This window comes from Mirounga angustirostris, unplaced genomic scaffold, assembly GCF_029215605.1.
Source record: "Mirounga angustirostris isolate CCGP_5_RB_7025 unplaced genomic scaffold, mMirAng1.0.hap1 SCAF_2, whole genome shotgun sequence".
Classification (NCBI taxonomy): domain Eukaryota; kingdom Metazoa; phylum Chordata; class Mammalia; order Carnivora; family Phocidae; genus Mirounga; species Mirounga angustirostris.
The window spans coordinates 166,077,409-166,092,722 of record NW_026991710.1 but is presented as its reverse complement, the minus strand read 5'-3'; the positions used below and the strand labels follow the sequence as shown (position 1 = coordinate 166,092,722).

General features: G+C 37.4%; 1 protein-coding gene across 1 annotated transcript in view; it reads right to left on the bottom strand.

Annotated features, from left to right (window-relative positions):
• Positions 1-15,314, bottom strand: part of LOC123847767 (disintegrin and metalloproteinase domain-containing protein 18) — a 159,957-nt gene that overhangs the window by 56,373 nt on the left and 88,270 nt on the right. The window contains exon 15 of the mRNA XM_064584044.1: positions 13,121-13,226. Coding sequence (XP_064440114.1) covers positions 13,121-13,226 — 106 coding nt within the window. The remainder of the gene's footprint in view (positions 1-13,120; positions 13,227-15,314) is intronic.

Here is a 15,314-nt window from a genome sequence, read left to right as displayed (position 1 = left end):
CCATCACAGAGAATATCTTTATATTTATTGTGGGTTCTTCAATTTATTTTATCAATTTCTTATAGTTTTCAATATATATATATATATATATATCTTTCACTTCCTTGGATAAATTCATTTCTAAGTATTTTATTCTTTATGATGTTATAAAAGGGGTTATTAATTTCTTTTTCCAATAGTTCATTATCAGTGTATAGAAATGCAACTAATTTTTGTATATTGAAATTGTGTCCTGAAACTTTATTGAATTTGTTTACTAGCTCTAACATTTTTGTGGTTTCCCACATGTAAGATTATATCATCTACAACAGACAGTTTTACTTCTTTCTTTCTTATTTGGATGCCTTTTATTTTTTCTTTTTGCCTAATTGCTTTGGCTGGTACTTGCAGTATTATTTTGAATAGAAGTAATAAGAGAATTCATCCTTGTCTTGTTCTTGGTCTTGGAGGAAAAATTTTGAGCTACCACCATTAAGTATGATGTTAGCTGTGGGCTTGTCATATATGACTTTTATAATGTTGACGTACAATCCTTCTATACAAATATGTTTTTATAATAAAATGATGTTGAATTTTGTCAAATGATTTTTCTGTACCTATTAAGATAATCACATTATTTTTGTACTTTATTTTGTTAATGTGGTGTATCATAGTGATTGATTTGTGGAGGGTGAATCATCCCTGCATCACTGGAATAAATGTCACTTCATCATGATGTATGATCTTTTTAATGTAATTTTTTTTCTTTTTTTTTAGAGAGAGAGCTCACAAGAGTGGAGGGGCAGAGAGAGAATCTTAAGAAGGCTCCATGCTGATTGAGCCCCAATTCAATTTCACAATCCTGAGATCATGACCCGAGCTGAAATCAAGGGTTGGGTGCTCAACCAACTGAGTCACCCAGCCATCCCCCTTTTAATGGACTCTTTAATTAATTTTCTAAAATTTCTTGAGGATTTTTGCATCTATGTTCATCAGGGGTATTGGTCTATTATTTCTCTTCTTATAATATCCTTGCCAGTGGGGCTTTGTTATTAGAGTAATACTAGCCTTGTAAAATGATTTCAGAAGGGTTTTTCCCTCTTCTGATTTTTACAAGATTTTGAAAAGGATTGTTATTAATTATTTAAATGCTTGTTAGAACTCACTAATGGAGCCATCTGGGTCTGGAATTTTGTTTTTGGGGAGGTTTTTGATTAATGATTCAATCTCATTTGTTTTGGTTAGTTAAGATTTTTTTATTCATTCATGATTCAGTTGGTAGATTGTATGTGTCTACGTTATTTATCCATTTCTTCTACCTTGTCCAATTTTGGGGCATAAAACTGTTCATAGTTATTTCTTATGATTCTTTTTGCTTCTCTGATGTCAGTTATAATGTCTTCTCTTTCATTTCTAATTCTAGCTATTTGAGTCATATTTCTTTTTTCTTAGTAGATCTAGCTAGTGGTTGGATGATTTTATTTACCTTTTTAAAACATCAACTGTCAGAATCATTGGTCTTTTCTATTGACTTTTTAGTCTCATTTCTTTCCACTCTATGCTATTTTCTTTCTTCCACTCAAGTTATACATCAGTTATTCTTCTTTTTCTAGTATTTGAGGTGTAATTTAGGTTGTTTATTTCAGATCTTTCTTCTATTTAATGTAGAGATTTATCACAATAAACTTCCTTCTTACAGCTGCTTTGCTACATCAAACATTCTGGTATGTTGTGTATACATTTTCATTTTTTCAAGGTATTTTTTAAAAATTTTTATTGTTATGCTAATCACCATACATTACATCGTTAGTTTTTGATGCTGTTCCATGATTCATTGTTTGTGCATAACACACAGTGCCCCATGCAGAATGTGCCCTCTTTAATACCCATCACCAGGCTAACCCATCCTCCCACCCCCCCTCCCCTCTAGAACCCTCAGTTTGTTTTTCAGAGTCCATTGTCTCTCATGGTTCGTCTCCCTCTCCGATTCCACCCCCGGCTTCATTCTTCCCCTCCTGCTATCTTCTTTTTCTTTTTTTTCCCCTTAACATATATTGCATTATTTGTTTCAGAGGTACAGATTTGTGATTCAACAGTCTTGCACAATTCACAGCGCTCACCATAGCACATACCCTCCCCAGGGTCTATCACTCAGCCACCCCATCCCTCCCACCCCCCACCACTCCAGCAACCCTCAGTTTGTTTGCTGAGACTAAGAATTCCTCATATCAGTGAGATCATATGATACATGTCTTTCTCTGATTGACTTATTTCACTCAGCATAAGACCCTCCAGTTCCATCCGCGTTGTTGCAAATGGCAAGATCTCATTCCTTTTGATGGCTGCATAATATTCCATTGTGTATATATATACCACATCTTCTTTATTTTGACTTCTTATTTCTTTGATGACTCATTGGTTGTTCAGTAGCATGTTGTTTGTTCCACACAAATTTGTGAATTTTCCAGTTTTCTTTTTTTAGATTTTTAGATTATTTATTTATTTATTCGACAGAGAGAGAGACAGCGAGAGAGGGAACACAAGCAAGGGGAGTAGGAAAGGGAGAAGCAGGCTTCCAGTGGAGCAGGGAGCCCAATGCAGGGCTGGATCCCAGGACCCTGGGATCATGACCTGAGCCGAAGGCAGACGCTTAATAACTGAGCCACCCAGGTGCCCCTATTTTCCAGTTTTCTTCTTGTAATTAATTTCTAGTTTCATACCATTGCAGTTGGAATAGATGTTTGATATTGTTTACATCTTCTTATATTTATTGACTTTTCTGTGGCCAAACATGCTCTCCTGAAGAAAGTCTATGTGCACTTACGAAGAATGTACTCTGCTGCTGCTGGAAGGAATGTTCAATAAATGTCTGTAAGTCCATCAGGTCCAATGTGTAGTTTAAGGTTGATATTTCCTTACTGATTTTCTGTCTGGATGATCTATCCATTGTTGAAAGTGGGGTATTGAAGTCCCCTACCATTATTGTATTGTTGTATATTTCTCCTTTCAATCTATTGATATTTGCTTTATATACTTTGGTGCTCCTAAGTTTGGTACATAACTATTTACTGTTACATTGCCTTGATGAATTGATCCCTTTATCATTATATAATGACTTGTTTGTCTCTTGTTATAGTCTTTGGCTTAAAGTCTTTTTGTGTGATATAAGTATAGTTATCTGTGCCTTTTCTCTTGGTTTTTTGTTTGTTTTGTTTTGTTTTTATTTGCATTTTGCATGGGTTACCTTTTTCCAATTTTCACTTTCACTCTGTGTGTTGTAAAGCTGCAGTCTCTTGTAGGCAGCATATTGCTGGGTCTTTTTTTTTTTAAGATTTTATTTATTTATTTGAGAGAGAAAGAGAGCACAAGAAGAGGGAGGGGCAGAGGGAGACGCAGACTCCCAGCTGAGCAGAGAGACTGGTATCATGACCTAATCTAAAGGCAGATTTTTTTTTATTAGGTTATGTTATGTATGTCACCATACAGTACATCATTAGTTTTTGATGTAGTGTTCTATGATTCACTGGTTGCATATATCACGCAGTGCTCCATGCAATACGTGACCTCCTTAATACTCATCACCATGCTCACACAACGCTCCACCCTTCTCCTCTCTAAAACCCTCAGTTTGTTTCCCAGAGTCCATAGTTTCTCATGGTTCGTCTCTCCCTCTGATTGGCCCCCCCTTCATTTTTTCCTTCCTTCTCCTAATGTTCTCCATACTATTCCTTATGTTCCACAAATAAGTGAAACCATATGATATTTGTCTTTCTCTGTTTGACTTAACCAAGTGAGCCACCAGGCACGCCTGTTGGGTATTGTTTTATTATCCATTTAGCCATTCTGTGTATTTTGTTTGGAGAACATAGTCTATTTATATTTCAAATATTGTCTGATAGATAGGGACTTACTATTGCTATTTTGTAAATTGTTTTTTGGTTCTTTTGTAATTCCTTTGTTCCTCTCTTGCTGTTTCCCTCTGTGATTTGATTTGATTTTCTGTAGCTTTATGCTTTGATTCCATATAATTCTTTTTTATCTTATGGGCATCTACTTTGTTTTTGCTTTCTGTTTTCCATGAGGCTTACAAAAAATCAGCTTATATTTATAACAATCAATTTTAGCTGATAAAAACTGAACACACACAAAAGCTCTACAATTTTACTTCTCCTGCACATTTATATTTTTGAGCTCCCAACGTGTAATTTTTTTTACATCATTTATAAATTAACAACTTGTGGTAGTTATAGTCATTTTTAATTCGTTTGTCTTTTTTTATTTTATATTTTTTATTATCATGTTATGTTAATGACCATACATTACATCATTAGTTTTTTATGTAGTGTTCCGTGATTCATTGTTTGCATATAACACCCAGTGCTCCATTCAGAACGTGCCCTCCTTAATACCCATCACCAGGTTAGCCCATCCACCTACCCCCCTCCCCTCTAAAACCCTCAGTTTGTTTTTGAGAGTCCATAGTCTCTCATGGTTGGTCTCCCCATCCGATTTCCCGCCCTTCATTCTCCCCTCCTGCTATCTTCTTCTTCTTCTTCTTCCTTTTTTTTCATTTTAACATATAATGTATTATTTGTTTCAGAGGTACAGGTCTGTGATTCAACAGTCTTACACAATTCACAGCGCTCACCATAGCACATACCCTCCCCAGTGTCTATCATCCAGCAACTCCATCCCTCCCACCCCCCACCACTGCAGCAACCCTCAGTTTGTTCCCTGAGATTAGGAAATCCTCATATCAATGAGATCATATGATACATGTCTTTCTCTGATTGACTTATTTCGCTCAGCGTAATACCCTCCAGTTCCATCTATGTCATTGCAAATGGCAAGATTTAATTCTTTTTGATGGCTACATAATATTCCATTGTATATATATATACCACTTCTTCTTTATCCATTCATCTGTCAATGGACATCTTGGCTCTTTCCACAGTTCGGCTATTGTGGACATTGCTGCTATAAACATCGGGGTGCACATACCCCTTAGGATCCCTACATTTGTATCTTTGGGGTAAATACCCAGTAGTGCAATTGCTGGATCATATGGTAGCTCTAGCTTCAACTTTTTGAGGAACCTCCATACTGTTTTCCAGAGTGGCTGCACCAGCTTGCATTCCCACCAACAGTGTAGGAGGGTTCCCCTTTCTCCGCATCCCCACCAACATCTGTCCGTTCTTGACTTGTTATTTTTAGCCATTCTGACTGGTGTGAGGTGGTATCTCCTTGGGGCTTTGATTTGGATTTCCCTGATGCTGAGCGATGTTGAGCACTTTTTCTTGAGTCTGTTGGCCATTTGGATGTCTTCTTTGGAAAAATGTCTGTTCATGTCTTCTGCCCATTTCTTGATTGGATCATTTGTTCTTTGGGTGTTGAGTTTCATAAGTTCTTTATAAATTTTGGATACTAGCCCTTTATCTGATATGTCATTTGCAAATATCTTCTCCCATTCTGTTGGTTGTCTTTTGGTTTTGTTGACTGTTTCTTTCGCTTTGCAAAAGCTTTTTATCTTGATGAAGTCCCCATAGTTCATTTTTGCCCTTGCTTCCCTTGCCTTTGGTGATGTTTCTAAGAAGAAGTTGCTGTGGCTCAGGTCAAAGAGGTTGCTGCCTGTGTTGTCCTTTAGGATTTTGATGGACTCCTGTCTCACATTGAGGTCTTTCAACCACTTTGAGTCTATTTTTGTGTGTGGTGTAAGGAAATGGTCCAGTTTCATTCTTCTGCATGTGGCTGTCCAATTTTCCCAACACCATTTGTTGAAGAGACTATCTTTTTTCCATTGGACATTCTTTCCTGCTTTGTCAAAGATTAGTTGACCATAGAGTTGAGGGTCCATTTCTGAGCTCTCTATTCTGTTCCATTGATGTAAGTGTCTGTTTTTGTGCGAGTACCATACTGTCTTGATGATGACAGCTTTGTAATAGAGCTGGAAGTCCGGAATTGTGATGCCACCAGCTTTGCTTTTCTTTTTCAACATTCTTCTGGCTATTCAGGGTCTTTTCTGGTTCCATACAACTTTCAGGATTATTTGTTCCATTTCTTTGAAAAAAGTGGATGATATTTTGATGGGGATTGCATTGAATGTGTAGATTGCTCTAAGTAGCATTAACATCTTCACAATATTTGTTCTTCCAATCCATGAGCATGGAACATATTTCTATTTCTTTGTGTCTTCCTCAATTTCTTTCATGAGTATTTTATAGTTTTCTGAGTACAGATTCTTTGCCTCTTTGGTTAGATTTATTCCTAGGTATCTTATGGTTTTCGGTGCAATTGTAAATGGGATCGACTCCTTAATTTCTCTTTCTTTGGTCTTGTTGTTGGTGTATAGGAATGCCACTGATTTCAGTGCAAGGATTTTCTATCCTGCCACTTTACTGAATTCCTGTATGAGTTCTAGCAGTTTTAGGGTGGAGTCTTTTGGGTTTTCCACATAAAGAATCATATCATCTGCAAAGAGTGAGAGTTTGACTTCTTCTTTGCCGATTTGGATGCATTTTATTTCTTTTTGTTGCCTGATTGCTGTGGCTAGGACTTCTAATACTATGTTGAATAGCAGTGGTGATAGTGGACATCCCTGCCCTGTTCCTGACCTTAGGGGAAAAGCTCTCAGTTTTTCCCCATTGAGAATGATATTCGCTGTGGTTTTCTCATAGATGGGTTTAATGATATTAAGTTATGTACCCTCTATCCCTATACTCTGACGAGTTTTGATCAAGAAACGATGCTATACTTTTTTAAATGCTTTTTCTGCATCTATTGAGAGGATCATATGATTCTTGTTCCTTCTTCTATTAATGTATTTTATCACATTGATTGATTTGCGGATGTTGAACTAAGCTTGCATCCCAGGGATAAATCCCACTTGGTCATGGTGAATAATCCTTTTAATGTACAGTTGGATCCTATTGGTTAGTATTTTGGTGAGCATTTTTGCATCCATGTTCATCAGGGATATTGGTCTGTAATTCTCCTTTTTGATGGGGTCTTTGTCTGGTTTTGGGATCAAGGTAATGCTGGCCTCATAAAACGAGTTTGGAAGTTTTCCTTCCATTTTTATTTTTTGGAACAGTTACGGAAGAATAGGTATTAATTCTTCTTGAAATGTTTGGTAGAATTCCCCTGGGAAGCCATCTGGCCCTGGGCTTTTGTTTTTTGGGAGATTTTTGATGACTGCTTCCATTTCCTTAGTGGTTATAGGTCTGTTCAGGTTTTCTATTTCTTCCTGGTTCAGTTTTGGTAATTGATACATCTCTAGGAATGCATCCATTTCTTCCATATTATCTAATTTGCTGGCATATACTTGCTCTTAGTATGTTCTTATAGTTGTTTGTATTTCTTTGGTGTTGGTTATGATCTCTCCTCTTTCATTCATGATTTCATTTATTTGGGTCATTTCTCTTTTCTTTTTGATAAGTCTGGCCAGGGGTTTATCAATCTTGTTAAATCATTCAAAGAACAAGCTCCTAGTTTCGTTGATCTGTTCTACTGTTCTTTTGGTTTCTATTTCATTGATTTCTGCTCTGATCTTTATTATTTCTCTTCTCCTGCTGGGTTTAGGCTTTATTTGCTGTTCTTTCTCCAGCTCCTTCAGGTGTAGGGTTACATTGTGTATTTGAGACCTTTCTTGTTTCTTGAGAAAGGCTTGTATTGCTATATAATTTCCTCTTAGGACTGCCTTTGTTGCATCCCAAAGATTTTAAATAGTTGTGTTTTCATTTTCATTGGTTTTGAGTTTTTTAAATTCTTCTTTAATTTCCTGGTTGATCCATTCATTCTTTAGTTCGATGCTCTTTAGCCTCCATGTATTTTAGTTCTTTCCAACTTTCCTCTTGTAATTGAGTTCTAGTTTCAAAGCATTGTGGTCTGAATATATGCAGGGAATGATCCCAGTCTTTTGGTACTGGTTGAGACCTGATTTGTGACCTAGGATGGGATCTATTCTGGAGAATGTTCCATGGGCACTAGAGAAGAATGTGTATTCCATTGCTTTGGGATGGAATGTTCTGAATATATCTGTGAAGTCCATTTGGTCCGTGTGTCATTTAAAGTCTTTATTTCCTTGTTGATCTTTTGCTTAGACGATCTGTCCTTTTCAGCAAGGGAGGGTGTTGAAGTCCCCCACTATTATTGTATTGTTGTCGATGTGTTTCTTTGCTTTTGTTATTAATTGGTTTATATAATTGGCTGCTCCCATGTTAGGGGCATAGATATTTACAATTGTTAGATCTTCTTGTTGGATAGATCCTTTAAGTAGGATATAGTGTCCTTCCTCATCTCTTATTACAGTCTTCGGTTAATATCTAATTTGTCTAATATAAGGATTGCCACCCCAGCTTTCTTTTGGTGTCCATTAACATGGTAAATGGTTTTCCACCCCCTCACTTTCAATCTGGGGGTGTCTTTGGGTCTAAAATGAGTCTCTTGCAGACAGCATATCGAAGGGTCTTGTTTTTTAATCCAGTCTGATAGCCTGTGTCTTTTGATTGGGCCATTTAGCCCATTTACATTCAGGGTAACTATTGAAAGATAGGAATTTAGTGCCATTGTATTGCCTGTAGGGTGACTGTTACGGTATATTGTCTGTGTTCCTTTCTGGTCTATGTTGCTTTTAAGCTCTCTCTCTCTCTTTTTTTTTTTTTTTTTTTTTTAGGCTCTCTTTTTGCCTAGAGGACCCCTTCCAAGATTTCTTGTAGGGCTGGTTTTGTGTTTGCAAATTCCTTTAGTTTTTGTTTGTCCTGGAAGCTTTTTATTTCTCCTTCAATTTTCAATGACAGCCTAGCTGGATATAGTATTCTTGGCTGCATATTTTTCTCATTTAGTGCTCTGAATATATCCTGCCAGTCCTTTCTGGCCTGCCAGGTCTCTGTGGATAGGTCTGTTGCCAATCTAATGTTTCTACCATTGTAGGTTACATATCTCTTCTCTGGAGCTGCTTTCAGGATTTTCTCTTTGTCTCAGAATCACAAGTTTTAGTATTAGATATCAGGGTGTTGACCTATTTTTATTGATTTTGAGAGGGGTTCTCTGTGCGTCCTGGATTTTGATGCCTGTTTCCTTCCCCAAATTAGGGAAGTTCTCTGCTATAATTTGCTCCAATATACCTTCTGCCCCTCTCTCTCTTTCTTCTTCTTTTCGGATCCCAATTATTCTAATGTTGTTTCATCTATGGTATCACTTATCTCTCGAATTCTGCCCCCGTGATCCAGTAGTTGTTTATCTCTCTTTTTCTCGTTTCTCTTTTTCCACCATTTGGTCTTCTATATCACTGATTCTCTCTTTTGCCTCATTTATCCTAGCAGTTAGAGCCTCCATTTTTGATTGCACCTCATTAGTAGCCTTTTTGATTTTGACTTGCTTAGATTTTAGTTCTTTTATTTGTCCCAAAAGGGTTTCTCTAATAACTTCCATGCTTTTTCCAGCCCAGCTAGTATCTTTAAAATCGTCATTCTGAACTCTAGTTCTGACATCTTACTAATGTCCATATTGATTAGGTCCCTAGCAGTCGGTACTGCCTCTTGTTTTTTTGTTGAGGTGATTTTTTCCATCTTATCATGTTGTCCAGAGGAGAATAGATGAATGAGAGAACAAAGTGCTAACAGGGTAAAAATGTCCCCACAAAATATACAGTAAACAAATGAGAAAAGACCTGAAACTGAGGGAAAAGAAAGGGAAAGAAAGAAAAAAGAAAAAGAAAAAACAAACAAAAACAAAACAAAAGAAAAAAAAACAGAATATGATCAAATATAATCTGGCTGGTGCATAGATCAGTGCCACACACTAGATTTTGGGCATATTTTGGTGTTAGAAGAAAGTGTCTCCCAAAATTTTAAAAAAAGAAAAACTTATATATGTACAAGAATAAGGGATGATATGATGAAGGGATGGACTATGACTGTAAAGATGAAAATTATAAAATATTTTATAAAAGGAATTGATAGATAAGAAGTTGGTTGAAAAAAGAAAGAAGAGGGTTAAAAAAAAAAAGGGGGAGAGAATGTGATCAGGCCAGAGACTAGAACAAAACCATATACTAGAAATTTAGGGTATATTTTGATCTGTTAGAAGCAACTGTATCCCAAAATTTTAAAGAGAGTACAACTTATATATATATGCCAAAAATATGGGTAACTACTATGAAGGGATAGAATATGACTCTAAAAATGAAAAATAAAAAAGAATTTTTTTAAAAGGGTATTGATAAGATGTTGGTTGAAAAAGGGAAAAAGAAAATTTCAAAACAAAAAAAAAACAGTAAAAAAAATTAACTTTGAAAGACTAAAGAATCATGGTAAAAAAGCCATGGATTCTATGTACAGTATTCCCCTAGCTCTGGAGTTCTGCCGTTTTCATTGATTGGTAAACTTGGTTTTGGCTGGCTCTTCTTGTTGATCTTCTGGGGGAGGGGCCTGTTGCTGTGGTTCTCAAATGTCTTTGCTGGAGGTGGATTTGCCCCACCCTTGCCGGGTCTGGGCTAAGTAATCTGCTCGGGTTTGCTCTTGGGAGCTTTTATTCCCTGCCAGTATTTGGTACAGATTTGGAGGACGATAGTGAAAATGTTGGCCTCCCAATCTCTGCCCCGGAGGAGCCGAGAACTCGGGGCCCCGCTCCTCAGTGCGCCCCCAGAGAAAAGCAGTCAATCACTCCCATCTCCCCAGTCTTCAGCAGCACTCCGTGCTCACCTGGCCTGTGACAGAGGGTTTCCATCTCTGGCACCCCACTCGGTGTGGAGTCTCCAAACCCAGCAGATCCCTGCGGTGGGCTCCTGTGCCACTCCTCCCAGGGGAGGAAGGGAAGTCTCCAAGGATCTGCCGCTTGTTGAGTCCCTGCTGAGCAGTGGCCTGACTGTGCCACAGATTACAGTTTATGGCAACCCCGAGCTGAGAGCCTGTGCCCTGGCTCCGTCTCTGCAACTGGCTTCCCCGCTCCAATACATGGGAGCTCTGCTGCACTCAGGCACCCCGGGTCTTTCTGTGACCCTGAGGGGCCTGAAGCCACACTGTCCCTGCGAGGGTTCCACTCCCCACCCCCCTCACCCCACCCCTCTGCTTAGCCACTGGAGCAAAGTCTCTCAGCAGAGTTGACTTCTAAAAGTTCTGAATTTGTGCTCCGGGGCTCTATCACTTGCCAGAAGCGGCCATCAGAGGCCCCCTCCCCCACCATCTATCTTCCCAAATATTGCCTCAGATTCACTTCTCCGCACATCCTACCTTCCAGAAAGTGGTCGCTTTTCTGTTCAGAGAGTTGTTGCTATTCTTTTCTTCAATCTCCTGTTGAGTTCGTAGGTGTTCAGAATGGTTTGATCCTTATCCAGCTGAATTCCTGGGACCAGACAAAATCCAGGTCTCCTACTCCTCTGCCATCTTGCTCCTCCTCCTTTAATTCTTTTGTCTTTTAATCTTTAACTAGAGTTGTGAGTGATTTACCCCCCACTATTACCACATTAGGGTATTCTGATTTTAACTATTTATTTGCTATTTCCTGTGGATTTTATTCTTTCATATGTTTTCTTTTTCTAATTAGTGTCCTTTCATCTTGGCTTGAAGAACCACTTTTTTTTTAAAAGATTTTATTTATTTGACAGAGAGAGACACAGTGAGAGAGGGAACACTAGCAGGGGGAGTGGGAGAGGGAGAAGCAGGCTTCCCGTGGAGCCTGATGCAGGGCTTGATCCCAGGACCCTGGGACCATGACCTGAGCCAAAGGCAGACGCTTAATGACTGAGCCACCCAGGTGCCCCCTTGAAGAACCACTTTTAGCATTTCTTGTGAGGCTGGTCTTGTGATGAACTTCAGCTTCTCTTTGTCTGGAAAAATCTTTCTAACATCTCACTCTCTTCTGGCATGCAGATTTCTGCTGAAAAATCCACTGATAGTTTCATGGTGTTTTCTTGTATATATCAAGTTATTTTTCTCTTGATGTTTTTAAGATTCTTTTGTTTTTAATCTCTGACAATTTAATTTTAATATATCTTGCTTTGGGGTTTTTGGATTCATCTTTTTGCTTCCCCCCTGGGCTTCCTATATCTGAATATCTGTTTCTTTCCCCCAGGTTAGGAAATTTTCACTCATTATTTCTTTGAATAAATTTTCTGTCCTTTTCACACTCTCTTTTCATTCTGTTACTCTTATAATGTGTATAATATTCTCTTTAATGGTGTCGCCTAAGTTCCTTAAGCAATCTTCATTCTTTTTCTTTCCTTTTTAAGACATGGAGGTGTCTTAAATGTTGGGACACTAAATGTGGGGTCCAAATCCTTTACTCCTCAGGAAGAAGCTGGCAGTTGGGATTTCCCTTCCAACTGCATGGTGCTGGGCCAGTGGTGGGGTTTACAGAGAGAGTGTGTATCTACCTGCTTCAGTGTGAGTATTTTCTCATTTATTCAATGTGTAGGAGTCTCAGGTATCTTCTGAATTTCTTTTAAAAGAAATTGTTCCATGTGTATATGAACATTCAGTGTGTCTCTGATAGGAGTAAAATCCCAAACCCTCCTATGTTGCCATCTTGGTCAACCTCCTATCTGTTGTTATTATTATTTTTTATTCTTTTGTTTTCAATACTTCCATGAAATTCAGGAAGTATTTGTTATGGATTAAGCCCTCCTTTATTGGATTTCATAAATCCCTTAAAAATATTCCAGTACTCCCAATTCAGTCCTCTGCCATGCTTTACATATCAGTATTTTGGAAACAAACAACAAAAACAAAAAGGAAACTTATTCCTCTCAATACTTTCATGTCTTAAAAGTCAAAGCACTTGCTTTAGGATTATTATCATTTATTAACTTAATTAAAAAACTCAGTTTTAATTATCAATGTAGTGCACAAGTTTCTGATTTTTGGCAGTTTGTGCCCACTTCATAACTTTGGTAATAAGCATTAGCCTTTTTTTTCCCTTTTGTTTTGTTTTGTTTTGTTTTTTTGGTTTAGTCTCATTATTAGAATATATCCGGGAAAAAAATAGGGAAAAAGAAAACTGAATTACATTGAAGAACATTATATATAATGTTATTTGAAAATATTCTCCTGATATACAATTTACTGTCCATTACTCTTTAGTGTCTCTTGACAAGCAATCTATAATTTTCATGACTCAACAAAACAATTTTTTTCTATGTACATACTTCTGATCACAAGGTAATGGTTGTGAATTTTTAAAACCACAGTTTCCAAATTTATCAATGTGAGAATTGATTCCTTTGAAACAGGCAAATGGAGCACCTTGAGCACCTAAAAATGCAAAGATGACTGTTAAATTATTATTCTGACTCCAAATTAAATTTTTGTTCATAAAAAGCCAGTGAAACTCTATTGCATAAACAAAATATCATGAAAAAAGTCATTCTTTTTTTCTGTGTGTATCCTGTCAATGCAAGTAGAAAGAAATAATTATCTAACAGAAAACAGAAAAGAATTATATCAATTGTAGTAGAATTAAATTATTAAAAATAATTTGCTACCCTTCCCTGTGGAAATGCATACTGCCTCATCCACTGAATATTAAGCTTGACCTTGTAATTTGACCTTCTTAATGAAATGTCACTTATGGGCAGAAAGTCTTGTGGGACTTGTGAATAGAAGAAGTGTTATATTCTCTTTTTTTCTCTGATGGCGGATAAGTAATGTTTTAAGTAGAGGTTCATTTGTCCATCTGGGTATCATATGGAGTAGCAGCAATAGTTGTTTTGTATATGTAAATCTGAGATATTTAGAGCTGTTTCCATTTCATTAAACACATAAATTGGTACTCAAAAGTGGAGTTCTCCTGTAAAATATGCCTAAAATATGTGGCATTGTCAATGAAGGCTGGTAGTAGGTGATAAGAAAATTATTATCATTGGATAAAGAAGAGTAATTCATGCTACATGAGGGTGAAACACTTGGAGAAACTCTCTTCTCAATGATTGAAAGGGAGATAATAGCCTTAATAAACTTGTTGTCTTAGGCAAAGAAGTAGGGAAACAGAATCTGTCTTGGTTACTTTTGGCTGTATTTGACCAGAAGGTAAAGGTACTCAAGAAAAAGATAAACTAAACTCAGGATAGAATCAGTTATTTCAGAGGTAGTAGTAAAAAAAAAAAATCGAGAAAGTCCAGAAATGTGTCCATTCTATAGGCATTGGGGTGGACAATGATGGTTGCTAGCTGATGTAGATTAGCCAAATTATTATGCTTATTTCATTGTTCTGTGTCTCTTCAATGGTGGGTGCTTGTTGGTGGGTGCTAACCTGGTAGATTAATACAAAGATCTTCACATTACTTTTCTTTTCTTTTCTTTCTTTCTTTCTTTTTAAATTTTATTTTATTATGTTAATCACCATACATTACATCATTAGCTTTTGATGTAGTATTCCATGATTCATTGTTTTTCACATTATTTTTTATCTCCATGTATCTACCCACATATTTCTATCCCAGAACTCTTGCCTCTAATCTTCTGGTCTTTCCACATCCAGGCTCCCCACCAACAAACTAGGCCCTTTGTCATTGTTCATTTGTATATCTATAATCTACCTCTGGCCATTTCTCCTTCCACAAAAAACAGATGACCAGATGGTCAATATCTTTCAAGGCATCCTCCAAAATGAGGTTGCAATATGGCTAATTTCCCCCCACCCCCACTTATAACCAGTGACTGAGCCAACACACTTATAAAATAAGCCTAGGCATGTTCTTCTTGTGTAATTGGTCATGATGAAATTCCATGTATCCATAAGTGTGAGCTGAGGGAGATGCATAGGGGAGAAAGGTGACTGTTTTGGATTTCCTGCTTATGGATTTTTTTTTTCTGCCCTCTCTTTTTGCCTGTGCTTTTAATCCAGGTGAATGAATGACTTCTATCTGTCTGATCACTTAACTTAGTATATCTGACATAATTGAGCTTAGGCTGTACAGTTCTGAACACATGGGTATTTGTTGTCTGAAAGTCAGATTCTTTAGCTGTACAGGGGTCACTAGTGTGACCAGAGTTTTTTTGTCAAAGTGCTATAGTTCTCCAGTTTAGATGGCACAATTTTCCTCCAGAAGTCCAGAGAACTGCCCAGTCATTATCCCAAAGAGGCTTGGTATAAGCCCCACATAGCACTTTTTTTCTCCCAAGGTACACTTCTGATATTGGGGCTGCTGTGTTTTATAATTCAGAATGCATGGCTGCTTGCATTGCAGCTTGGGAATGCTGCAAAGCCCTTTTTTGTTTTTCACCTCACTCAACATTAGCAACATTTCATGTCATCTAGTAAATGGGAAATGAAGCAGTACTTCCCCATGTGGAATATACTGACTTCAGATCCCAAAGAGAACTACCAGGTGTTGTAATTTT